The sequence below is a fragment of the Populus alba genome, chromosome 1 (genome assembly GCF_005239225.2).
Source record: "Populus alba chromosome 1, ASM523922v2, whole genome shotgun sequence".
In the NCBI taxonomy this organism is placed as follows: Eukaryota; Viridiplantae; Streptophyta; class Magnoliopsida; order Malpighiales; family Salicaceae; genus Populus; species Populus alba.
Window position 1 is genome coordinate 42,745,895 of NC_133284.1, and position 27,322 is coordinate 42,773,216.

General features: G+C 31.1%; 2 protein-coding genes across 3 annotated transcripts; one reads left to right on the top strand and one right to left on the bottom strand.

The window, feature by feature from the left end:
* Nucleotides 1–11,118: 11,118 nt before the first annotated feature.
* LOC118063557 (polyadenylate-binding protein-interacting protein 9) lies at nucleotides 11,119–19,878 on the top strand. 2 transcript variants are annotated; one of them, XM_035077616.2, is made up of 10 exons: nucleotides 11,124–12,042; nucleotides 13,013–13,123; nucleotides 13,237–13,281; nucleotides 16,214–16,286; nucleotides 16,394–16,506; nucleotides 16,641–16,700; nucleotides 16,870–16,917; nucleotides 17,027–17,095; nucleotides 19,429–19,490; nucleotides 19,583–19,878. In XM_035077616.2, the coding sequence occupies exons 1-10, from the start codon at nucleotides 11,758–11,760 to the stop codon at nucleotides 19,638–19,640; spliced, it is 924 nt and encodes a 307-aa protein (XP_034933507.1). In that variant the 5' UTR covers nucleotides 11,124–11,757; the 3' UTR covers nucleotides 19,641–19,878. The 2 variants fall into 2 exon arrangements, with proteins under 2 accessions (XP_034933509.1, XP_034933507.1); XM_035077618.2 differs by lacking the exon at nucleotides 17,027–17,095 and having other exon boundaries at nucleotides 11,119–12,042; nucleotides 16,870–16,912.
* Nucleotides 19,879–24,637: 4,759 nt separating this feature from the next.
* Nucleotides 24,638–26,733, bottom strand: LOC118027476 (exopolygalacturonase). Its single transcript, XM_035030851.1, has 5 exons — nucleotides 26,587–26,733; nucleotides 25,930–26,232; nucleotides 25,211–25,729; nucleotides 24,836–24,996; nucleotides 24,638–24,722 (listed from the first exon to the last, which is right to left on the bottom strand). Exons 1-5 carry the CDS (start codon nucleotides 26,731–26,733, stop codon nucleotides 24,638–24,640), a joined length of 1,215 nt encoding a protein of 404 aa, XP_034886742.1.
* Between the last annotated feature and the right edge of the window lie 589 nt (nucleotides 26,734–27,322).

The following is a 27,322-nucleotide window of genomic DNA, read 5'->3' on the forward strand; positions in this document are numbered from 1 at the left end:
TCCTCATTATATTGAATGATGTTCTCGTTGATTAAAATCATTGAAATACATATAAATAAATATTAATTTAATTTTTTTAAATAAAAAATACTTAAAAATACAGATTTAACTACAAAAATAAATATACTACCATTTTGTATTTTGATTTTATTTTTTAATATTATATTATTTAAAAAATTATGCTTCATAATTTTTTTTTTATTTTTTTTCAGTTGGGTTATATATTAGTCCCATTTATTTAGTTTTTTTTCTTGATTTTTTACCTTTAATATTATGTCCTTTGAAAATAAAGTTTTTTTTCCCAATGTTTTTATATAAATCTACCTCAATCTCATAATCAAAGTCACATGTTTAATAGGTTAACCCAACTTGATTTTGATTTTTTCTTTTTAATGTTTTCTAATTGATTTTTTTCGATTTCATTATTTATAGAGTTGTTTCAATCTTATAATTGAGTTTGATATGTTAACTCGGTGCGTTTTTTTTGTTATTTTTTAAATTTATGTTTTAATTGGACTTTATAGTGTTTTCTTTATTTGTTTTTTATCTAGTTATCTTGATCTTATGATCTGAGTTACGAGGTTAGCAAGTTGATTCAGCTGTTTTAGTTTTTTTCTTCAATCTTCAACGTTGGAATGTTGGAAATGAAGCTTCATAATTTTTTTATAAATTTATCTTGATTTTATAACTCAGATTTCACGTTTAACATATTAACCCGGGTTGATTTACATTGTTTTTTTTTTAATCTTTTTTAATTTTTTTTTTTTTCAATCTCATTTTAAACATTGAGTTGATTTAAATTTGAGCTTCAAAAATTTTCTTATTTTGCTCTCTACGAGGCTATCCTTATCTCATGGCCTGGATCGCGGGTTTAATGGGTTAACCATACTTGACTTGGATAGTTTTTTTCTTGTATTTTTTTAAGTTCATATGTTTTGTTTTTTAATTTTATCATTTAACATTTGGTTGATTAAGAACTAACCTTTATAATTTATTTTGATTTGCTTTTACAGGGATATCACAGGTCTCATGAACTAGGTCATATATTTGATAGTTTAACCTGAATTGATTCAATATATCGCCATCTTATTGAAAAATATAATTTGATGCATCACATATCAATATTTTAAAAAGATATCATCTAATATATATCATATTTTAATTTCATGGTTTTTTTTATGAAAAAACATATTAACAATATTATTATGTTAAAAAATAATCCAACCTGAATCCGTGCCGCGGACTAATAATCTAGTAATTATGTTGTACCAGATCAGTCGGGCCTAAAACTCATGGACTTGAGTCCAGATCGTTTAAATATTGGGTCAGATCTGGCCTTACAGGACTGGGAGAACGGGGTAATTTTCTTAACCGGTCTGTTAGGCCGCTTAGCTGGTGCGAATCACATCTTCCATGTTCCGTGAGGTAACAGAGTCCTTCTACATTTGACTTGTGTTAATGACACTCATTTATTGAACTTAATTGACTTGCTTCTTGTCAGATGTAATTGAAGAATAAATGACTTAGGGTTTCATTATATTTGTGTATTAAATGAAGTATTAATATAGCGTATGGTTAAGGATAGGAGAGACATAGATAAATGTGATATACGAAATTGTGTTTGATAATTGTATATATGACATGATAAATTAAGTTTTTTTATTCAATTTATAAAAAAGTTATTTACTATAATTCATTTATTTTTTTTAATGTTACAATTATTAAATTGTATAAAATAAAATAATATTTATTTTTTCCAAATTTATTTTTCTATATTAATTTGATAAAAAAAAAAAAAACCAAACTTATAATCCAATTACTTTCTAAGAGGTATTCAATCCGTCCAAGTACTTTTATCCTTTTCTTTAGTTTCTTTTTACCACTTTTCACTTGTTATTTTTTTGTATTAACAATTCGGGTGTTATTGATATATCAAACAGTAAATAAACAAGTATATATATATATATATATATATATATATATATATATATATATATATACTTGTTTATTTACTGTTTGTATATTTCTAAAAAATATTAATTTGTTTTAATAAAAAATTTACTGTTTATTTTCACTTGTTTCAGTCTTTCATGTTTTGATTATTTATGTTCTATTCAAGTGCTGATAATTAATTCGGCAACTTGGACATAAAAATTATTGTAGCACGTGATTAATAACATTTTTTTAATAGAAATTGATTTTTTTTTTCTCAATGGAATTGATAGAAGTGCGATACTAGAAGGAATTCAAACAACAATATCTATCAAGCGAAATGAATTTGAAAATATTAAATAACGTATTATAATTTTAGAAAAATAAAGATGTAAATTATTCCTATCTCTATATCACAAGATGTCTAGATAATTTACGCTTATAAATTCTATCCTTCCTTCCTTAATGCTAGAGTTCGTTTGTTTGTTTGCCCTTAAAGGTACGCTCTCCATTACTGAATAACAACTGATATGTGATGATGAATTATTTTTTGAAAGTAAAAAGATATAGGGATATGTTAGTGGAATTTTTGTGAAATCTAGAAATATTGATAAGGGTTTGAGAAGTACACAATGTAAAAATTATTATTTGGATTAACAATTCTACTAAGCATTTCATGGATACATAATTAGTAAAGTATGAGATAACAAAAAAGATTTGAGATCATTTACCAAGGTTATTCACTCAAATAAATTTTGTAAAGCAGTATTAATTAGAGAATGACATGTGGGCTTTTCACTAGAAGCTATTCTACTATGACAGATCTTTAGGATCAATTAGCTCCTATAGAATTGATAAAAATAAAGGCATGTGGTACCTATATTGCTCAAAGAGAGCAATAACAATTAATATAATTTTTAATGGCACTTCACAGTGATTTTGAAGGACTTAAATGTTTGATTTTGTATCGTTCTCCACTTTTTTCTATTAACTTAGTTGTTAGTGAGTTATTGGCTAAAGAAATACATCTTTAATCTTACTCTGAAAAAAAAAATTTCGACTTCTAATCCTTATATGCTAGCAGTACCTTCTAAACTACTCTCTAATAATCAAAATAAGCCTTATACATGGGTTGCCTTTGACGAGTGCAGTTTCTGTAAATAGAAAGGTCATTAATTAGAAGGCTTGGTGTCCTAAGTTGAGACAACATAATCAATCGTAACAACAATCTCAAGCTTAGAAGCTTGATCACCACTCACAATCTAATGCTCATAGACTACATCAGTGTTACAAACGACCATAGTTTAATACTGCAATAGTAGTTTCATCAGGCCCTTTCACCAATCCTTGCACTCTAAATAAGAAATTTCAAAAATTTTTCTCTTTACAGTCACAAGCTATGTCTGCTTTTTCTGTCATGGGTCATTTTTCTCATGGTTTTTCAGGTCTATCAATTTTGAATGAGTCTTGGATTCTAGTGCTTCTCATTGTATGTCTCTAGATTCTTTATCTTTTGCTTTTATGTCTCTTTCGTTTTCTATTTCTGTCATGACTGCTGATGGCACTCCTATGTCTTTAACAAATGTTGGTTTTATTATTATACTTCACATTTCTCTCCCTAATGTTGATCTTATTCCGAAACTCATATTGAATATTGTTTCTGTTGGGAAGTTATGTGATTCTAGTAATTATTTAGTTATTTTTTCCTTTTTTTTTTTTTTTATTTTTATTGTGTGTAGGGTCTACAGTCTCAAAAGCTGATTGAGACAAACCATAGGAGTATATGACTATATATTTTGGATGAGTTAAAAGTATCAGTTGCTGCTACTGCTACTAATGTTAATTTGTTTAGTTTTCATTTGAGTCCTTCTTCTTTTAGTTTTTATTTATGACATTCTCATCTAGGTCTTGTTTTGTCTTCTTGTTTGAAAATTTTGGCATCCATATATGTTTTAGAAAATTTGCAAACTTATGATATTTCTGATTATAAAGGATGTCAACTGACAAAATTTTTTACTTTACTTTACTTTTCAATTGAAGAATTTCTGTTTTTTCTTCTCCATTTGATTTGATTCATTCTGATGTATAAGGACCTTTTCTTGTTTCCATAAAAGAGGGTCTCAATATTATGTTTATTTTATTGATTATCATACTTGTTATTGTGGGATTTATTTAATGAAATATCATTCTGAATTCTTTGAGATATATACAACCTTTCGTACTTTTGTCAATACTCAATATTCTGCTATTATTAAATGTTTTGGGTGGGGATACACCTCTCAATATTATATTTTTTTTTATTGATGATCATACTCGTTATTGTTGGATTTATTTAATGAAATATCGTTCTAAATTCTTTAAGATATATACAACCTTTCGCGCTCTTGTCATAACTCAACATTATGTTGTTATCAAATGTTTTAGGTGTGATTTGGGTGGGGAATACACCTTTAATAAATTTATAAGTTGTTTTCCCTAGATGTAACTACTATTCACTAAACTTTGTGTACAAATACTCCTGAGCAAAATGACAGTGCTGAAAGAAAATATAGGCACATGGTTGAAACTGCTCATTCTTTGGTTGTCTACTTATGTTCCTGATGTATTTTGGGGTGAAGTTATTCTTACTATAGTAGATTTGATTAATACAATTCCATCTTCTTATATTTAAATTTTTCTCATTTTGAAAAGTTGTATAGGTATGCTCGTGATTATTCTTTCTTTAGAGTTTTGGGTTGTACTTGTTTTGTTTTTCTTTCTTATATAGAACGTAATAAGTTATCCTTTCGATTTTCTATTTTGTCTTTATTGGTTATCATGAAGATAAAAAGGGGTATCGTTGTTTTGATTCAATAATTCAAAAAATTTAAGTTTCTTGTCATGTTGTCTTTCTTGAGTATATATCTTCTTTTTTTTCTATTCCATCCACTACTCATAACTTGACTAAATATGATATTATTTGTATAAATTTTTTTTTTGAGGTTCTGATTGTTTATCATCTCAGGTTCCTAGTAGTTTAAATTCCCTTTCTCATGTTCTTACCCCATTACCTTTATATTCTACTTGACTAATTCGTACTGATCATTCTGCAACTATTAACACTTTACTCTCCGGTACACCTAAAGGTCCCTTTTCTTCTATTGTCTTTTCAGCTTCATATGAGATTATGGATTCACCTTTATGCAATCCACACGTATTCATAAGTCCATAAAGTTAGCATATTTTGCCTACTTTTATTATTCTTCATATTTTACTTCTTTTTTAGCTTTTGTTCATTGTCCTTTGAGTCTTTTTCCTATAAAGAGTTAATTTTTTATCTTCATTGGTAACAAACTATGGATGAGGAACTTTCAGCTTTGCATAAAATAGATACTTGAGATTTGGTTCCTTTACCTCTGGGTAAGAGTGTTGTTGGTTGCCATTAGGTGTACAAAATCAAGACTAAATCTGATGGATCTATTAAGCGATACAAATCTAGGTTGGTTACAATAGATTCAATTTGTCAGTGGTATATCTCTTAACTTGATGTTAAAAATATCTTTTTGAATAGAGATCTTTAATAAGAAGTTTATTTGGTGCTCCTCCTAGTGTTTCACATTATTCTAAGTATGCTTGCAAGCTCAAAAAAACATTATATGGTCTTAAACAAGTACCTCATACTTGGTTTGAGAAATTTTCAAAGTATAGATTCATACTTCTTAGGTTCCTCCTAACCACTTTGAGATTTTATAAGTACGGGCTTCACCCTCCATGAGTTCCCCTTGGTCTCTTAAATTTATTTCTACGTATAGATTCACCTTTCTTATGTTCCTCTAGCTACTTAATTTTTTTTTTTTTAAATATATACTCATTTTTCTTGGGTTCCTCCTGGTCAATTAAAACTTTTCTAAATACAGGCTCCACCCTCCATGATTTTCTCCACCTATTAAAAAATTTTTTTAAGTATGAAGTCATTTATATCTTACCTCACTCTCCTAGATTTTTTTTTAAGTATGGGTTCCTTCATGGTTCCCTTTTATATACTTAAAAATTTCTTCAAACAAGGTGCCTCTTCATACATACTCTTCGATATATTACTTGGGGTTTTCACCTCTCTTCTCATTCAAAGAAAATTTTATGAACTCATCATAATAACCGAGTATATTACAAGTCCTTGCGTATAAATATCACAAATACCTGGGGGCTACTAATAAATCCAAATTCAACAGACCTAAAAAAACCTTGAAAGCCTAAAATCTCACTGTCTTAGGCAACATGCCCGGACATAACTGTCTCAAGGGCTTAGCTTAGAGGAAGAGTCTAACCCTCATAGGCTCAACCTAGAGGAATAACCTAACACCATAGGCTTAGTCTTGGGGAAGAGCCTAACGCTATGCTTTTAACCTAGAGGATGAGCTTAACCCTTGTTAATGTTTGTTTAAGAGATATTTATCTATAATTAATATTATAAGGAAAAAATGACATTCCAACCTCTCATTTCCACAAAATAACTAGACTCATGGGCTATCAATACCTCATGAATAATCATTCAAGCTCTAGGTTCACAATCTCCATTCTCTATTGTATGTATATTTTCAGAGCATCCCTCTCTAAAATATCATTGCATTCTTTCTCTAAAAAGATACTCATTTAAGCATATAATAGTTCCTAATTATAGTGTAAGGAAACTTATATAAACACCAAGCACTAACCACTTTAGCTAGGAAAAATAAATCAGATTGCTACAACTAAGAGATTAACCAATTATCCAACATATAATAAGCCTTACTCCTAAAGCTACTTGAATTTTCTGAGACATCATCACTTGGCTAAGAAGTTTTCCCATCTTCTTGTAATAAAAATAATCCAAGCCAGTTTCACTTATGACTCAACTGATATATAGGCCTAATTTTTCATTTTATGATGTAATTATTTGTTCATGTTATATCTAATTAACATATCAATGAATTACAATTAATTATAGAATATTTTTAATGTACAAACTTATTAATTTAAGGGGTAATTTTTAATAGTTAAGACAAATATATAGGCAAATTATAAATTAGGTATTGGTATAGAATTTTAAATAGATTAATTCCTTCTTTCATTTTTTAGGTTGAAATACTTGAACCAACACTTATGAAATAGTCAATGGTAATTAGAAGAAGACTAGAACATTAAGGCCTTATGCCACTATTATTCAAGTTTTTTTAATGCAAAAAAAATAAAATCTAGTCATTAATACTGTGCTTTATAAGAGAATAAAACTTTAATAATGAATGCAAAATCTGATGATATATTTTTTCAATAACAAGACAGTAACATATTAAACAATTGTTTTTAAATATTAAGACGACAATATATTGAATAGATTTGTGTCAACTTGGTTGAACCAACTAATTAAACAATTTTAAGAGGATGAAAATGCATCAATATTTTTTTTAAAAAAAATTAACAATCAGGCCATACCCATTAAAAGAGTCCCGACCTATGTGCTAGGTCTTTTTGTTTTTTCCAATATCAGAGGGCGGACAACATGTTATCCGCTTTTTATTTTTTCAAATGATGCAATGTCTTTAGAATCCAACAATCACAGAGTCGCTAAAAAATAAAAAAAGGATATTTAATGCCTAAAAATCATTTTTAACCTATTTTTGATCCAAAACACTTAGAAAAACACTTTAAAGACATTGATAAATCACTTTACATCCTTAAATAACCCAATGACTAGTCAAAAATCCAAAACTAACCCAAATTCAAAATATTTACCGAGCTCACATAGACTCTTTCAAGTGATAGGAAAACCAAAAAACACTCGAGTGAAACTTCTCTCATTGAATGAGACCCATTAACACTAAGATGTTTTATGTGGCCAAAATCAGTGTCAATCAACATTCTCTTTCTTTCCACCAAAAATTGGTTACTTTCTCTGTTCTATCTTAAACCAGGAACTAAAAAGGTAAGAAAAATGAAGTTTTAAACCAAAAATTATTTTTGTGGAAACTAAAGGGACCAAAAATTATTATTTGAAAAGTGTAAGGACCAAAATGATTTTGTTGTGTTGGTTTTGAAACAACTACCTATTTTCCCTATTATTTTTCACCTGGATCCTTTTCCTTTTAATTATATTCTTTGTTAACAATTTAAAAGCAATTAGCCATTAATTTGGTCAGAAAAGGATTTAATCAAAGAGAAACAAGTACGAGGATCAAAATTAAAAAAAAAATCATTGATCTAATCTAAAGTAAAATATGAAAGGGAACATATTGATTGGAGCTATAATATTTTCCTCAGAGGGCTTAGTTTATTTTAATTCATCCAATCATAAATTTTAAATTTGAGATTTTTCATTCATTTCTTAATAAGATAGCAGACTACTAAAATTAGTTCAACTCATGTCATAGAAAAAATTGATTGGCATAGAAGAATCATTGTTCCCCCTTTCTTATATTACAATGAACGAGAACAATATCTTTTTTAAGTTATTGAATGAAAGATAAGGGAGAGAGTGAGGAAAGAGGAAAAAAAAAGAAGGAATAAAAAGGGCGCTGGAGCTGCGTCAAGTTTTCACCGACAACACGCATTACCCAAACATGACAACTTCCTCACACTCTAACGTGTGTTTTACATGCGCCAACCAAATTATTTTTTGGCCACTCATTATTATTTTTTATTTAGTCCTTTTCTTTTTTATAACTAAATTTTTTTTTTACTTAGTCCCTAAATATTTTTATAGGTCTTTAGTTTGGTCCCAAACTTCATTCCACCCAAGCCTAAAGAAGATTCAATCGAGGAGAAAGGAAAGGAATGGAAATGAAAGAGATTTGTTTTTGTTCGGTCCTTAGTTCTCTGATAACCCTTGGATTTGTTTTTTTATTGTGGTTCCTGGTTTTTTTATGGCTTTATAGCTTAGTCCCAAACTTCATCCTTCCCGAGCCTAATGAAGGCCAACCAAAGAAAGAAATAATAGAAAAGACAACTAGCTAAACTGAGTTAGCTCATTATGGTCATGCTTACTTGCACATGTAGTGGGTTAACTTGGGTTGGTGGAGATCAACCTAATATGGCATTATCTTTTCGTTCCTCCTTTTTATCTTTTTTTTTTTGTGATTTTTCCTTTTATATTAGTTGTTTTGTGTTTGAGCCTGATTGAGTTAGGCGCAGGTTGAAATGGCGGTGCCTTTTAGATTTTTTTTGAGCCATATCAGGAATTGAACATGGCAGCCGAGTCATGATTTATCCCCATAGTCAAATGGCACATGCTTAAGCAATTCATCGAGTTAGACAAGGATTAAAATAATAGTGTCCTTAGCCAAAATAAGTTTTGAATAAGTTGAATGGGTCGCGATTGGCCCCTTGGTCAAATAACACATATTGAACAAATTCCAACACGGATAAATTTTAAGACAATGTTTGGGAATGTAGTGAAAACCGCGTTCCCAAAAAATTCAAATTTTTTTTTTTTGTTAAAATTTAATATAGTTTGTATGTTTTGGATTGTTTTGATGTGCTGATATCAAAAATAATTTTTTTAAAATAAAAAAACATAATTGGCATGCATTTCGGTAAGAAAAGTTATTTGAAAAGTAACCGTTACCACACTGTCAAACATACTCTAAACTCAGGCCATCCAATGGCCTACAACATGGAGCAACCATGACAAAAAAAGAAAAAAAGAAAAGAAAAAGAAGCAAAGGAACCATCCAATGGCCTAACATGTTGTTTTGTTTTCAATTCAATTTTTATTTTTTCATCCTAAAACAATATTGACAAATAATTAAATAAATATTTTTAGTATATTTTTATTTGTATAAATTTTGATTAATTTTATTAAATACACTAATCAATGCATATTTTAAATTTGTTTTATCTTCCACTCAGAATTTAACACCATCCATGCTTTTTTTTTTTCTTGTACGCATTGTAGCATGGACTAGTATATTTGCCCGTGCTCCGCTACGGGTCATACTATTTTTTTCTAAACTTAAAAAAAATATTGAGTATGAAGAATTTTCTGACAATATTATTAAATCCAATCAAGTAGTTCAATCTTGAAACTTATCAACCCGGCTTCTTACCTAACTCAAGTTTTGAATTAAACCGCGTGAGAGCTTATCCAAAATGAATTATTCAATTTAATGGGTTCAGATATAACTTAGATGACTAGTAAAAACATAAGATAACTTTTAAAAATACTTTAAGATGACAATTTGTTTTTTATTAGGACGATGCAAATTAGATCGACCCCGATCACCTTGCATTCTGGGTCATGGACTTCAATATGTTTAGTAACTTTGTTATTTTTGTAAATTATTTTTATTTAATTTTATGATAACATTAGATGCTTTTAAAGTCGAGTATCAATTCTAAAAAAGATATTTATTTGAAATCATGATAATCTTATAAAAAATAGTAAAAAAAACTATGAATTACATTTCTCAACTAATCCAATATTGAATAAGATTGAAATAAAAAAAAATAATTAAAAAAATTAAAAGATCAAAAACTAAAAAAAAAAATATCATGTATGATGGTAAACCAACTAAAACTGTGAATTAGATAACCTGGATCAACACATCAAACCTGTAAACTGAGTATGGACTCCATTGAGATTAATAACTTATTTTTTTTCTAAATTATTATTTATTTAACTATATGATAACAAAAATAAACTATCACAAAATCAAGTGTCAAATCAATACTGAGATTTTTTTTTTAAGACTAAAATAATTTTATAAAAAACAAAACAAAACAAATTATGAAACTTAATACTCAATCAATCTAAAAATAATATTAAAAAACATAAATTTATTAAAAAAAACTTAAACTCGCCGCATAATAAATTTTAAATTTTATTTGTCAATTAAATTCTAACATGATAGTCTAGATTAAATTTTTAAAATGTATTTAGATTAAAAAATTATTAAGTCCAAACATGTAAAAAAAAAAATGCAAAAGTGTACTATTCTTTTTTGGGTGAGCGGTCAGTCAGCCACACAAACATTCAAGTGAAGGTTTTTTTTTTTTATTAAAAAAAACATTAAAGTGAAGTTAATTTATTTGTAATTACGCATAAAAAAAAAAAGAAAAACGAAGAGGAGAGAGAGAGAGAGAGAGAGAGAGGATAGGGAATGACAATCCCAACAAACCCATAATAGTAGCAGCAGTTACAGATGACATATCAGAATCCATAGTCTCTCTCTCTCTCACAAACAAACAAAGTAACAACAACTTTAGCTGCTTAAGTCATCTTACGTTAGCAGCTGTCCTTCCTCTCCATTTCTAACGTTCCTCCCTTTCTACTCTCTCTCTTCTTCTCCCCCTTTCTCGAGTAAGAGGGAACATTCTCTAAAAAAAAAAAAAAAAAAAAAACATACAAATAAAAAAGCCAAATGTTCTTCTCTCGCATTTTCACCTCCCACTGCCAAAAACCCTAACTCTCTCTCTGTCTCTCTCTGTCTCTCTCTCTCTCGCTCTCGCTCTCTCTTTTCGTTCTCTCACTGCAGAATAAATAAATAAATAGAACTAACAACTTTGATCACTCATTCCTCCTACTTTTTTTTTTTCCTTTCCATTTCGGCTTAATATGTATAATCTCTGTCAGAATTCATCATCATCATCATCATCATCATATCCCTTTAATCTCTCTCTATAAGCTTATTACATTTCTATACATTTTCCTCTTCCTAGCTGATCTTGCCTCTATTTCTCCTTCTCTTTCTTTTTCACTGATAGAAATAAAAAAAAAAAACTTGGTTGGATTTTATGCTCAGTTGTTTTTCTTGATTTCCAATAAATAAATAAAGTTAAGGTCTTTCTGGTTTCTGGGTTTTTTAGCATCTATCCATGGCTACGGTTGCTGAGATTACCAGTGAGGCTGCAGTGGCTTCCAACAACAACACCACCGCCGCCAACAAAAATGATAACAACAATAATTTGGACTCAGAAACAAAGCCAACATCAGAATCTGAATTCACTGTCCAAAAGCTTGTGGATATGTTCACCAAGTTGAATCCCTTGGCTAAGGAGTTTTTCCCATCTTCTTATAGTAAAAATAATCCAAACGAACTTCATTTCAACAATTTTGCAGTCCCTGTTAAGCAATCGGCCAATGACAACTTCCCTAAAAGGGTACTTTTTTTTTTTTTTGTTTCTGATCATTTCCATTTTGATCTTGCATTTCTGTTTTTTATATTTTTTTAATTGGTTCCATTTAGTTTTGATTGGTGTTTGGTCAATTCTTCTTCTTCTTCTTCTTTTTTTCTGCGTTATTTGGGTTTTGTTTGTGTTTTTGACAAATGGGTTTTTTGGATTCTGCCAGATTTTGGAGTTCCCTATTTTTTGTACTCTTTGAGGTTATATATCTATGTATCAAATTTTGAATTTGATGACTGATCCATTTGTTTTCGGCGATAAAAATTATGTTGTTGATTTCTAAAATTAGCTAACAATTTGTTGTAATGTTATCGTTGGATTGAATATCATAACTGCCATTATGATTTCAACGATAACTGGGGTTTTAGGTTTTTATAATTTTTTTTTTGTTAATCATTGGTCAATATGATTTTAGCTGGGTATGATATAAGGGCTTTGTTATCTTAATCAGATCCTAAATTAATATGGTTGGTTGAATTAGAAGATAGGTTTCCTCATTTTACGTCTTAATTCGATTTTGTAGTTCTTACCGTGTATTAATCCTTCTTTATAATGTTAATTTATATGTTAAGAAGCGGGTTTCTGATACATGGTATGTTGTCTTTGAATTAATTCAATTTTATAATATTAATTCGATTTTGTAGTTCTTACTTCTTACCGTGCAATTTTTTTCTTAACCGTCGGTAAGATCACTCTGCATGTTTGTTAGTTCTAAGCTGCTCGGCCTTTTATTCAACCGGGGATAGATTTTTTTTTTCCTCTTTTTTCTCCGTGTTTTTTATTAAAGTTTTAAGATTTTGGCAATTTCAGCAAACATTTCTTTTTCGGAATTAATATGGCAAGGCCACTGGAAAACTATGAGAGAAGCTTTGGTGACATGCTGTAACTATTTTATCTGTTCTTTTTCTTGGTTATGTTTGCTGAAATCTTACTTGTGTTTTTACAGAAAAGAAATAACTTTAACCAGGGGAGGAGGAAGTTGAATGGGAGAGCTTATAGAGCCCAACAAGAAGACAGTATTAGACGAACAGTATATGTTTCTGACATTGATCAACATGTATGTTTCTGAGTTCCATAGCAAAAGTTTTACGCTACTTTGATGCATCGATTTTTATAGCTAGTGGTTTTGCTCTTCTGTTCTGAGTTTAGAGAAACTGGTTCACAATTTAGGTAACTGAAGAGCGGCTTGCTGGCTTATTTAGTGGTTGTGGACAAGTAAGTTACGATCCTCATTAATGTTAATTCGTTATTTGGCAGTTTCTACTATAAGGATAATTCCGAATCTCGGTGATCCATGTTAGTTCATCATGCGTTTATTTTAATTTAATTTAATTTTTAAATTTTATTATCATGATGGCCCTGTTTCACTTCAAAATGATCTTTTCCCCCCAGCAAAGTGGATTTCATTTCCTTATTCATTAGTTGTGTTTAGTTCATCCTAAAGAACTAGAACTTGGAATATGTGCTAGCTTGATATTTTGCTCGTATGTGGTGTGTTTTTCCTTTGATCAATTGGTTCCTGTAGTTTTTCCACGGTTTGTGATCATTATTTTTCCTGTCATTCTAAGGAACAAGGATGAAGACATGCCAAATTCTCAGATATGGTGTCCTTACTTTAGTTTGGAAATTCTTAGAGTTTTGTTCATTTGTTTTCAATAAGAATTTGTTCAATTCAAGTATCATTGCTATGTTTTCTGGGGACCACTAATTCTTTGGACCATACCATGAAAGTTCCATGGAAGGCAAACCTAAAGTTTGCCTTGACGTTGCCCTTGATGTGAGGTATAAATTGCTGTTAGGTGTAAGTTGCCATTTGGCACTAAATCACAAGGAGCATTCTTTATGTGCCCTAATCCAGTTGAATCATACCATTTTAACCTCAACTCATGAGTGTTGCTGCACATTTTTCTTTCTCTTTTATATTTTTCCTTTCTAAAAAAAATTGAATTATGCACAACTTATGGGATTAACTTTCCTTTCTTTTATTGATGGTAGGAGTGAGTAGAGTTTGATCAAGGTTCATGGAAGGACTTTAACTTTTCCAGTTTAGCTCCTATTAATCCTACTAATAATATTTAAGGGCTCTCGGTTGGCACGCAAGCTGAAAGAAAAAACACAAGTTAGCTGGCACCCACAGTTAATTGCTAAGGGTGTGTTTAAGAGTGTGGTAACGGTTGTTTTTCATTTAGAAATACATTAAAATAATATTTTTTGTATTTTTTAAAATTATTTTTGACATCAACACATCAAAACGATCTGAACATAAAAAAAATAATTAAATTTAAGCAAAAAAAAAAAAAAAAAAAAATTTTGAATTTTTGTGGAATGTGATTTGCACCGCAATCCTAAATGGTCTCTTAGTTCCATATACTCATAATTGGTTTCAGATTTTGCATTTGAGTATAATTTTTAATAAAAAAATATTTTTTATGTTGTTACTTTACCAATTCAATATATTTGTTTTATTAATTGGTAGTGTTGGATTCTTAGAATTACTGTTGATAGTTTCACACATTTGTTAAAATCTATTGGACTTAATAAAATTCAAGCTAGTTGTGGTAGTATGGCGATGTTTTGACTAGGAGATTTATGTTTTCCTTCTTGATCTTCATCTAGTGTGTAGTTTTCATAATGGATGCTATTTATGGAACTGGGCTCGAGTGTTTCTGTTATTGACATGTTTCTTCTTCTCACTATTTTAACTTCTGCTAGAGAGTTGCAGTTTATATTATCAGTTCTATATTGCTGGTTTTATTACATTATAATGACTTTATGTTGCATAAGAGCTTGTGAAGTTTTTATCTTCTCATAGTTTAAAAGATTTGTAGTTTCAATGGATCTCTGCTATCATCTTTCTATCATACAATATAGTTTCCATACAAACATGATGGCAAGCATTTTTATCTCTCCAGAGGTTATAGGTGTATTATGTGCATGTACAGATATGCACATAATCAATTTGTGGTGAGTGTTTTAGTACTGTCTTGTATTTCATTATTTGTCAATTTGTGCCTCCACTTTTTCTTTTTGTTTTCATCCATAATATGTTGGGTCCATGCTATTACCAATGGTTAACAGTCCCCTTTTTATTTATTTTATCTCACATGCAAACACTTAGACCATATTTTGAAGGATGTTTACAAGTCAGGTTCCACATTTACTTGTATTGAAGAATGAAGAAGTGACCTAAATTCTCAGCCCGGGCTATAAATAACAAGATAGCCTAGGATTATCTACCATTTGTGTAACACACAAAACTGGTTGAAATTTATTATAACCCTGAACCAACTTAATGATTGAGGATTTACTTATTTTGTTACTGCTTTCTTGTAATTGTTCAGTAGATGGTTTCCCTTTCACATTTTGTCATTCATTAACTTTGCTTTCACACAAGAGCCACCTTTTTTTAATGCTTAAAATTCAGATAAATTATAAATTAGTCCTTGTAGTTTTGAGAAATGAATTAATTAGTCCCCCCTTTTCAAAAACTAATTATTTAATACTTTTCATTCATTTTATGTTATTTTCCAATTTAAAAAAAATATAAAAAGGAAAAAAATAAATAGATATTATGGAAATATTGATAAGAAAAGAAGACAATTTTTTAAATAAATTAATATTAAATTAAGCATGGTCATCACTGGTCAATAAACTAAATAATTAGGTTTTGAAACATGGGGGACTAATTAATTTGTTTCTCAAAACTAGAGGGACTAATTTATAATTTACTCTTAAGGCTTCACATTAGAATTATTAATTAGATTTTATGAGCTACAATCTATTGGTTCTCGTAGTTCATGAGATATTTGGTTGTTTGCATATAAATTGAGGTAACCTGAAAAAATGGTTCAAAATTAGCAAGATGACAGATTTTCACAATTCCAAAGACTCATAACCAACCGGTGCTTGCGTCCTAGTTCCTGGACTGCAGCTCCTTGAGTCCTTTAGCCGCAATTTTCCTCCTTCCATGTGTTTTATGGTGTTTATAACTTTTACTATACCCTTGTGCTTTTGTCTTGAGACTTTGCCTTTATGGGCATGTCAAAAGGAAATGCATTACCTTGCCCCCTTTTGTTCAAGCTGCATGCCCTTTTTTTCATGAGCATGGTTTTTGCTATCTCATCAGTATTTATATGTTGGATTGAAGGTTGTTGATTGCCGGGTTTGTGGTGATCCGCATTCAGTTCTTCGTTTTGCATTTGTGGAGTTTGCTGATGAGCGTGAGTGAACAGCTGCCTGCAATCATTTAACATATGTATTTGTATTTGCACAATCTATATGTAATTATAAGTATTTCTTACATGAGAAGTTGGATTTATTTCAACAGAAGGAGCAAGAGCAGCTTTAAACCTCGGTGGGACAATGCTAGGATACTATCCAGTCAGAGTGCTACCTTCAAAAACTGCTATCCTTCCAGTGAATCCTACATTCCTCCCTAGGGTATGAATGGATTTTATTTTGTCACTTTTAACTTGTGTTAATTTCTGCATGATAGTGCTATTTTAGCAAGTGGATAATTTTTGATGCTTGAGAGGTGGTTTTCTTGATGATACAAACATTTTTACTAAATGCAGTCTGAAGATGAACGGGAGATGTGCACTAGGACAGTCTATTGTACCAACATCGATAAAAAGGTAACACCTCCTCCTTGCATTAAATGGATTGATGAACTTTTGAGTCTCTTGGCATTATGGGCTCAATTGTCTTCTGATATTGCCATTGTACTGTTATGCTTGCTGATTTAGTTCACAACTTCACTCCTATTTAAATTCTTCCAGTTAATGAAGTTCATTGTAAATGCAGGTTTCTCAAGCTGAAGTCAAGAATTTCTTTGAATCTATATGTGGTGAGGTGAGCATAGCACCAAAACATCCCCACCCCCTCCCCCTTCATACGAGTGAATGCCAAGAGTTGTTCATTGAGTGACCCTACTCTTTCTCTTGTCTTGTTTTATTGACAGGTTACTCGCTTGAGACTTTTAGGGGATCACGTGCATTCAACTCGTATAGCATTTGTTGAATTTGCTATGGTAAGCTATGATGTTGATGTTATTGAAAATTCTTGAAACTGCATCAAGTTTATGAAATTGATGGCTGGTGTGGTTACACACACACACACACACACACACACTCTTATGTAACAAAAGCACCATACTGTAAGCATGTTCGGCTTTTAATTTTGCTGGTTTGCACAAACTTTCCTTAATGAACAAAATTATTCTTTCATCTGTGTTTTTCACACACAACAATAGCTGACATAGTGTAAACATGTCTGGCTTTTCTTGGTACTGGTTTGAATGAACTGCCATTGGTTTTGTTACCACACACACACACACACTCTTATGTAACAAAAGCACCATACTGTAAGCATGTTCGGCTTTTAATTTTGCTGGTTTGCACAAACTTTCCTTAATGAACAAAATTATTCTTTCATGTGTGTTTTTCACACACAACAATAGCTGACATAGTGTAAACATGCCTGGCTTTTCTTGGTACTGGTTTGAATGAACTGCCATTGGTTTTGTTTTTGTGTTTTTCTTTATTTTTAAATCGAGGAGTTTTGGGGGCAGGGAGTATGGGAGCTATCTTGACTATTTTGATTTCAATTTTCTGTTATGGATTTTTGTTTTACCTATTTGGAGATACAAGTAGTCATTCTTCAACTCTGTATCATGGTTAGACTTAATGTAGAGAGAATAAACTTCTCATGTTAAGAATAGGGTTCATATACTTTTCCACATAATATGCAGCCTATCACACCATTTTACCCTTGTAGTGTCCTGTTTGTTGATGGCAGAGGCTGTGTGTATGCTATCTTGGGCAACTTGGAAGTACAATTGTTGTGATCGGTGGTTATTGAGTGGGATGCATGGAAATTTCATGGAAGTTGCATCACATTAGATTTTATATATATTTTTAGTATCCTATTGCATCTTGTATTTCCTTATGTTCATGCAGGATACACTTCTAGGACCTGCCCATGGATGTGGGAGAGGTAGTACTGACACTAAGTGCTGAATATATTGTGACTATATTGAATGCATTTTGTTGCACTGCATCACTTTTCATGGAATTTTAGGAGTGTTTTTAGAATTTCAAGGTCTTCAAATCTTTTGAATTTCATACCAGTTTAGGAGAGTAATCTTGGGATTTAACGGACAAATGATATTTAAAATTTGATTATTTTAAGATTTTGGTCTATTAGGATTTTTGATCATGTCTAGCGATCCACTAGTTTCCGAAGTTTTTTGGTTTTTAAGTGCAGCCTTGGCTCAATAACATGAACTTGCTACAAAATTATTTAAAGGATCTTAACAGTGCATTAAAGGTGAAAATTTTAAAAGGGCTATTCTAGTATTTTAGAAGCTGGACCAACCAAAGTTTTAAATTTTATTGAGACCCTCACCTCCTTAACTCTTTGACCAAATACCTCCACTAACCCGTCTCACTATTGTGAATTGCTGTGTATCCTTTCTTTTCATGTAATATGTTCCTTCTTGTATCTATCTATCTATCAAAAAATCTTATTGACTGGACTTACTAAAGATTTGAATTTTATTGACTCTCACTCATTTTCTCTCCCACTTTTCCAACACCTCCTTCCTCCATTTACTTTGTGAACACATACCTTCACCAACCTTTTCTCTCTACTGTGAATTGCTGTCATGCTGTGTGTCCTTTCCTTGCTTGTCAGATTTTCGTTCTTGTAGGTTCAGCCTTTGTATGTTTGAGTGTTGCACGTTTTCTAGCAAGTGAGACTAAAAATCATGCCCTGTATCTATAAAATACCATTTTCATGGATGCAATGAGAGAGTATTGTACAAGTTTTAGTGTTAATTTATTTCCAAGGTTGTTTAAGCTATTCAATTTGACAAAGGTGATTAATGATTCATTATGAAGAAAGTGGAACCTAGCATACCTCTAAAAGTTTGGTGTTGAGTTAGATTTAATATCAGATAGTTGTGTAAGACAGGGAAATTGATAGGACTGGAGAGGGTATAAGATAGCAACAGTAATCTCTATATAAGCTGCACTAGTACGTACTATATACCCTATATTCTTCTTCTTCTTCCTCTTATGATGGAGCTATTAATCATGTGCTTACATTCTCAAAAAAAGCAAAAAAAAGAAAAAGCATTGCTTACCGCTGATGTTGATTGTAATAACTGCATTGCATCTTGCTGGCAACTGCAACGATTTATGTGCATGGTATTATTAATCATCATAATGTTTAATATAGACAGCAAAGATGAAACATTTAGCTATGATGCTCCCAATTGATTTCATTTAATCATGCAAACAACTGCCATTCCTTTCCTTTTGCAATCTTGCTCTTTTCTGATTCTTTTGATTTTGTAAACAGGCAGAAAGTGCCATCATCGCACTGAATTGCAGTGGGATGGCCCTGGGATCCCAGCCTGTCAGGTATATTGTCACTGAACTTGAATTGAATTTTCTTTTTCGAGGATTTGAACTAAGCCAATGCCAACACATCTAAAATATTTGAGTTTTTTTAGGGTAAGTCCTTCAAAGACTCCCGTGAGGCCGCGAGTTACTCGCCCAGCAATGCATTAACTAATCACCAGAGTCAAAGACCCTTGGATAGAATTCAGTTATTTCCTAGTTAAGAGGAACTCTGTTGTGCTGAACGGATGGTGAAACTTTCTCTTGTTTCAGTGTTTCCATCTTTTCCATCGCAACCGAAACTTTTAATGTGACTGAAACATGTTGCCTGCTTCAAATTGAAGTTTTTACAAGACTGTCTCAGTCTCCGAGGACCTTTTACCTTAATTCCATCCCTTTGCTTAAACCATTTCATCTGCTTTCTTAATTTTACTTTCAATTGCATCTGTCATGATCGCGGTTAAAGACGCATATAACTTGATCAGGTAATTTCTTTTAATAAATTTTTAGTGCATTTTGCAGCAGTAATTTGGTGTCCTATCCTTGTAGTTGTGGAGGGGGCATTGATTCAGGAAAAAAAGATAACGTTTCAAGCAACCATGAATGATGGGAGACCTTCTTGGCTACAACACTCAAATATTAAGGTTTACAAGTCATAGCCAGATCTGAATGGGTTAGGAAATGATGGAACTGGTCATGGATGACGATTCGGATGTGTTTGCTGAGTATCTGGAATCTGGAAAAAGGAAAAAACAAAGCTCTTAGAAATCACTCCTAGGCGCCACGATTCACACCTTAGATAAAATGTAGCACCCTTCTAACATAAATTCAGTTTCCTAGATCATATGTTCTAGAGGAGGTCCACCATAGCTCGTGTATCTTAGAAAATTACAAAACTACCCCTTATCAGACCACCGCAATTTTTCTCCAGTATTAACTAGCAGAGCAAAATTTCAACCATAGGGTCCCGTTATTTTTTTTCATAAAGATTAAGATCGAGGCCTTAAAAACTCTTCATTAAAATCCAAATACAGTAGTAAAATAAGGGGACGTCTTTCCATTTCTCTAAATATTTTTGATACCCACCATATGAGTTGAAGTGACATTGTTGTCTGTAATGTCTTAAAGTTCATTAATCACTTTAAAGTTCTCAAAAAACAGCTTGCACTGTCTGTCCCTGTCCGAGACAATAATTCGGGGCCATGGAGTCTAACCATTTATTGGAAGAACAATATTGCAATATGAACAGCATTCATTGTCTCAAAACTAAGGATGATATATATATATATATATATATATATATATATATATATATATATATATATATAATTTCTGAGAAGCGATCTATGGCCATAAAGGATTGTCATGGCTTGGCTTTAATTTGTTCTTGACAATCCAATACTAGGGCTTTTCAAGGCTACTGTGGAATGGTAAATAGAGACCGGAATTCTGGCTCTTATGTTAGCCAATTAGCAAGTTTAGCAGAGTCTCCATCTTCATGGAGGCCTTCTAACTTTCATATCCGTCTCTATTTATATAAAAAAGGTGATTTCCAATTCTTTTATAATGAAAGTTTTCATTCATGAACATTTTTTTTAAAATAAGATACATTATTATGATAATTAATATGTTTTATATTTATCAAACAAACTTAATCAGGATAATTTTAGAAAAAACACTACATCAATTATTGTATTTTAGACATATATTGAAAAAATTATAAATATAATATATTATTTACATTTTTTAATTGGGTATGAAGCTCCATCAAGTCAGAGAACATCCTCTGGCAAAAGTCTCTCTATTCCCGGTTTTTGTTTGGGTAAGAGGAGAAGGGTACAATTGCTATCCCTAGGCACAAACTTGGCAGCAACATTCTTCAATCTTGTCCTGCATAACCTTTCTTTAACCATTGTTTCTGTTTCCTCACGAGTTAAATGTCCTCTCCTGTGTAATTCTCATATATATATAACCTGGTCATTAATAGAATTAGTAGGTGTTCATGGATTAGCTTGCGTGTACCTCTTAATTAATTTTATGAATTTTAAAGTTAATAATCATGTAAATCTTTAATAGTCCTAAAATTTATGAAAACTTGAAATTGATGACATTTAAAAGCAAAAAATATTTGTTGCTTTCTTACTCAAAGTCTTCGAGGAATTGATTAGGTAGTTCTTGCACACTTATAACTTTATTAATCGCTAGTATAAGAGATTATTTTAGTCTTGCTAGTTTAAATTTACAACTTGCTTACATTTTTTCTCTCTCAATATTCTTAGTCTTTTCAATGTTATTTTTTCATTTTAACTCACCGACTATTCTCAATTTTATTCTCTGCAAACATTTTGAATTGGTTTTTCATTCTCCACTCTGATATATAGTTTAGGTTTAGTGAAGTATTAATATCCTATATGGCCATACTATCTACGCTTTAAACAAGTGTCCCAACCATTAGGCTTCTTCAATGCCAATGTCATTGCACCCTTTTTTTTTTTTTTCAGGAATATAGGACTAATTAGAAGTTATATGATTTGCATAAAAAGTTTGAGATTATCCTGGACTCTAGATGAATCTTTTAAGGCTAAATCGGTTAAACCTTAAATTTTAAGTCATATATAAACTGCTCCTTCAACTAAAAAATTTGGAATTGACCTCCTACATCTCTATCTTGTTTAAAATTGAATCATTTTATTAGATTTTGTAGGGTTTCATTCATTAATTATAGGGTTTTTGCACATAAAAGTGATGTGACTTGGGCACAAATTGATCTAAATCCTTGACTTATTGACTTGTTTTTGAATTCTTAGATGATTTTTCACCTTGAAAATAGAAAAAATTAAAATATGATATAAATATCCATAATTATAATAAAAATCCATGGAAAAAAAAACAACAACAAAACTTTAGAAAGTTGTTTTGGATTCAAGAATAAAAAAATTTTTTTTTTTTAAAAAATTATATACGAGTCACATGACTTTCATATGAAAAAATTCATTAATTAATTGATGAAACTCTACAAAATCTAATAGAAAGATCCAATCTCAAATGGGTTAAAGTTGAAGAAAGTCAATTCTAACCCATTTATATATAGAAAGTTTTTTTTCTTGTTTATTACTTGTTAACAAATGATCTGATAACACTTTTGCAAACACTTAGAAACCAAATAAATAAAAAACACAAAAAATTAAATGCACCATATTTAGTTACGAAGGGAAAACCTTTTGAATAACTCTTTAAAAGATTAAAAAAAAAAACGCTTTCAAGATAGATAACTTTTCACTAATTTGAAAAATTACAAGAGAAGTATTTTGATCACAAACTCTTTGTGTCTATACTACCTTACTTGTTGAGACAGTGAACTACATCATGTCTCTTATCATAGTACTTGCCAGTATATCATGATGATCTTCAAACTGTTGTCATCTAACTAGAACATCCGTTGTTAACAATTAACATAAGAACTCCTTATAGGAATCTGCAGGCTCTCCAACTCTTCAAGTATCAATTATAATTGAGAATTTCCTACACACTCATCATGTGTTAAGAATATATGTTGTGTAACTTTGTGTGAACTCCTTAGCTGATTGGCACACTTACTTCAATATAATTGCTACTTTTATGTTATGAAACTCTCATCTGAAAGCACCTTTTTCTTTAGACTTAACCTCCTTATATACATGTTCTTATATGATAAGGATAAAGATAATCTTCAAGCTTCCTAGTATGTTACATTGATAACATATGTGTTTTACTAAAACACTGATAAAATTATTTTTTGATAACTTTTTCTTCTCTATCTGAACTTATCTCACTATCACAATTTTTAGATTTACCGATGAAATTTTCTGTTTCGGTATTTGTACTATCATTCTTGTTGTAATTTAATTTACCAACAAAATTACTGACAAAAATGATCTGTCGGTCGGTAATTTTTTTTCTTTTGTTAATAATAAAAAAAATATTATTATCGATAGATTTACTGACAAAAAAAGCATGAAAAAAAAACAAATTATCCGTTTCATTTCTTCGTATTTCCCATGGAAAAACCATGAGTGATTTCATGTTAGTAATTATTTAAAAATATATTTAAAAAAATTCTATTTTACAAAACTATAAAATAATTAAATTAATATAAATCAACAATTCTATAATACTCAAAACACTTGGAAAAAAAGAAAAATCATATGAAAAGAAATCAAAAAATCATATAAAAAAAAACAATCTTACTAATGTTGTTGCAAGTGAAGCAATATTCATACAATTACTCCCCTTTCGGCTTGATTTGTGACAAAACACAAAAACATGAATTAGCAAGCATCAAGCTTAGATCAAACAAAAATTCCTATAGAGACAATAATTAGTATGTGAACAATTATCAATGTTCTTATAATTTACAGCATTTCTCCAGCTTGATTTGTGACAAAACACAAAAACATGGATTAGGAAGTATTAAGTTTAGATCCAACAAAAATTCTTGTAGACACAATCAATTCGTATGTGAATAATTATCAGTGCTCTTACAATTTATAACTTGTATGATGCTAACAATTTATAACATGCTCAAAAAGTACTTTTATGCAAAAATTTTAATCAATTATTCAAATAATAGTGCATATACATAAAGTTTGGATTAAAAATATTACATGCAGCCATAACATAGAATTCCTTATGCTTATCCCCGATATTACAAACTATTAAAATCAATTCAAAACTTAAAATCAGCGGGAATAAAACAAAGTAACAAATGTTAGTAGTTTGCAGTTCCATTCCTCCATAAGAGACTACAAATTACCATAACCATCCATTCACCATATGTGAAACTAAATCTTATTTTCAGAAGTTTTTGTTGAGTGAAATAAATTATTGAAAATTTCTGTGGCTACATATATAAAGCAAGGGATCGAGTTCATTTTATTCATACTACAAAATTCAGTCTATATATTCTCTGGCCGAAGGTGTCTTGATTTGATTGCGCAATGCTACAAAGCCACAACATCATGCATGCATAAAAGAAGGGGGGGCAAAAAGACAAGATATATGTACAGAAAGTCTAATTTCAACTCAATATGCAAAACCAAGAGACAAGGCTTCAATAACCACCTTAATTTTTTTAATGAAAATCATTAAACCTCAGTGATATTACAAAGAAATATGGATAAAAACCAGTTTCATCCATGAGTACCGTCAAAAGTCACTAAATCACTGAAGTAAACTAGATACTGTACGTTATTAAGGTAGACCAAAGTTCCAAATCTGAACATACAAAATGAAGAACTATGTGCAGTCAAGCCAAATCCAGGTACTAGAAGCAAGAGGGTGGTCTTTGACGGCCATAAGAAGTACCCCTGGCGTTGGAACATAACGACCTTACAGAACCTCCACGACCATGGAAAAAACTGATGTCTTTTAGCAGTATATTCTTGCATGGAACGGTTCGACTACAATTTAAAGTAACTGCAACATTCGATTCAGAGGTGCCCCAAATGTTGTTGAATGTAATGTCTTTGATTTGAATGCGTGAGGGAGTCTATGAACATGAAAGGAAAAGAATAGAAAGTTTAGGCGAAGTACTTGCTTGCTTCCCATGAAACAAGAACATATCAACTCATTAGAGAACTCCTACGCAAAAAATGGATTCTGAAACAACATAATACATGTGATTTTAGGAAAATCTTGGCAAGAATCATGCATGGTGATGGAAAGAGCTTGTAAAATAAGCTTGGTTATGAACAAGATAATACCTTCATATCACAGGGAGGGTAAGGGCAATAATCTTGATCGATAATGATAGGATTGGCAACATTCATCATTCGAATGTTCTCATATATGAAATTGGAAGCAACACCGGTGGTGGAGGAAGCCCATGTCTTGATTCTTGTGCCATCACTTGTACCGTTGAAGGTGCAATCCTTCACAGTTACTCCCACCACACTCTCTGTCACACTACCCTCCCCTCCCATACTTCCAACACTAATTCCATGCCCAGGGCCACAATGAACTTGAGAAATATTAATGTTCTTACTTCCAGAGAGTATAGCTACACAATCATCGCCGGTGCCAATTCTTGTTTTGGAAATCTTAATCTCTTCTGAGCTCCCAATTTTGATCCCATCGGTGTTAGGGCTGTCACCTGGAGCTGATAGTCTAAGATTAGACATGTTTAAGTTGACGCACCCAAAGAGTGACATATGGGCGTTCTGGCTGTTGATTGATCTTATATGGCTGACCATCCCATTTTGGATAAATTCGAGCCTCAATGACTGATCCAAAATATAAAAAATTATTAGATGATTTGCATATTTAACTCAAGATACTAAATAAACGAGCATATACTTCACCTCTAATTCAAGGATTCAATGAAATCCCCCATTGAAAGAAGATAAATGTGTTCCAAATTAACTTGTACATGGGAATCTAGAGCGTTGTGGCATTAATTGAATTGATATTACTATGAACTTACAATGGCAAGAGGATGGCAGTTAAGGTTTTTGAGACAATCATGGCGGTTCCAATGCTTGTATCCTTCCCCATCCAAGGTACCACCGCCTCCGAGGAAGAACCCTTTAATATACCGGAAAGTAATCCACTGATCAGAAGTCTGCAGACTGCCTTTCGGCTTTAAAATCCCCTTCAAGTTAAATGCCATGTAACCATTGCATTCACCTAAAAATAGCACTGAGTCCAAAATGTATACTCCTCTTGGGATCAAAACCATAGCCTTTCCATGCCATTGACATGCCTCACTCCATGCTTTCAAGAACGCCTAAACTCAAATTGATTTGAAAGATAAGCATGTGCTTATTTTTTATAAAAAGACAAAAGAAAATCTAGTATATATTGAGGCAGTGATCAGCAAGCACGCACTAAATAAAGCAACTAAACTTGGAAATGAAACAGTACAAGAACATTAATTCATAGAAGGGAGGTTGCTTCTTCTTCTTCTTCTTTTAATAGCTACCTCTTCACACTTGCAAAGTCCCCCAAGATGAAATAGCCATGAAAACAGAAATAAACCAACTTAATCGACCCTTAAGATATCAAGTGATAGTTATGCCTACGAACCATGATTATCTGAAATGGCCAGAAATATCAAATTAATGAATGGTTTATTTATTACCTTGTTATTCTCTGTCTTTCCATCGGAGACTGCACCGTATTTCTTCACATTGAAAACCTTGTAGCCATTGCTAGCTCCAGCATCAGTATACCAGACCAAAAGGAACGTAAGAAACAAAACCCTAACAAAAGCCAAAATCAAACCCATCTTTCCGCCTGTTCTTTTTCAAAATGTTAATGAACTTTTTGCTTCTTGTAAATTATGAGGAGATTGTGTGCACATATATATATATATATATATATTGACGGTTGAAAAAACGTTCTGTTACCTTGTTTATCACTAACATTCTGCATATGCTTTGATTTCTTGGCATTCAGTCGATACGGTTTCATGATATTGATTAAGTTGACATGGTTAGGGAAATATGTTTGGAAATGTTTTGATTGCAGTTCCTCTATTTTAATTCTCACAGATATATTTCAACCTTTATTACAAGAACATATTTTTAAGAAATCATAAAAAGGTAAATAATTAAAGGGCCTTTCGATTCTTGGAGTCGACTTACCATATTATAAATCACAACCGAAGAAATTGTGATGTAAGTTACCTCCCAATTATAATTAATTATAATTAGTACATAATATAGGATAAATATGGGTTCCTTAATTCACTCCCAGTTTCCATAATCAATTTGGTTTTATGGAAAAGTTTTGGAAAATATAGATATACTGGATCTCAATTAAAGCCTTTGTCTGTAGATACACACACACACTCCTATTTGATTTGAATTTTCCCA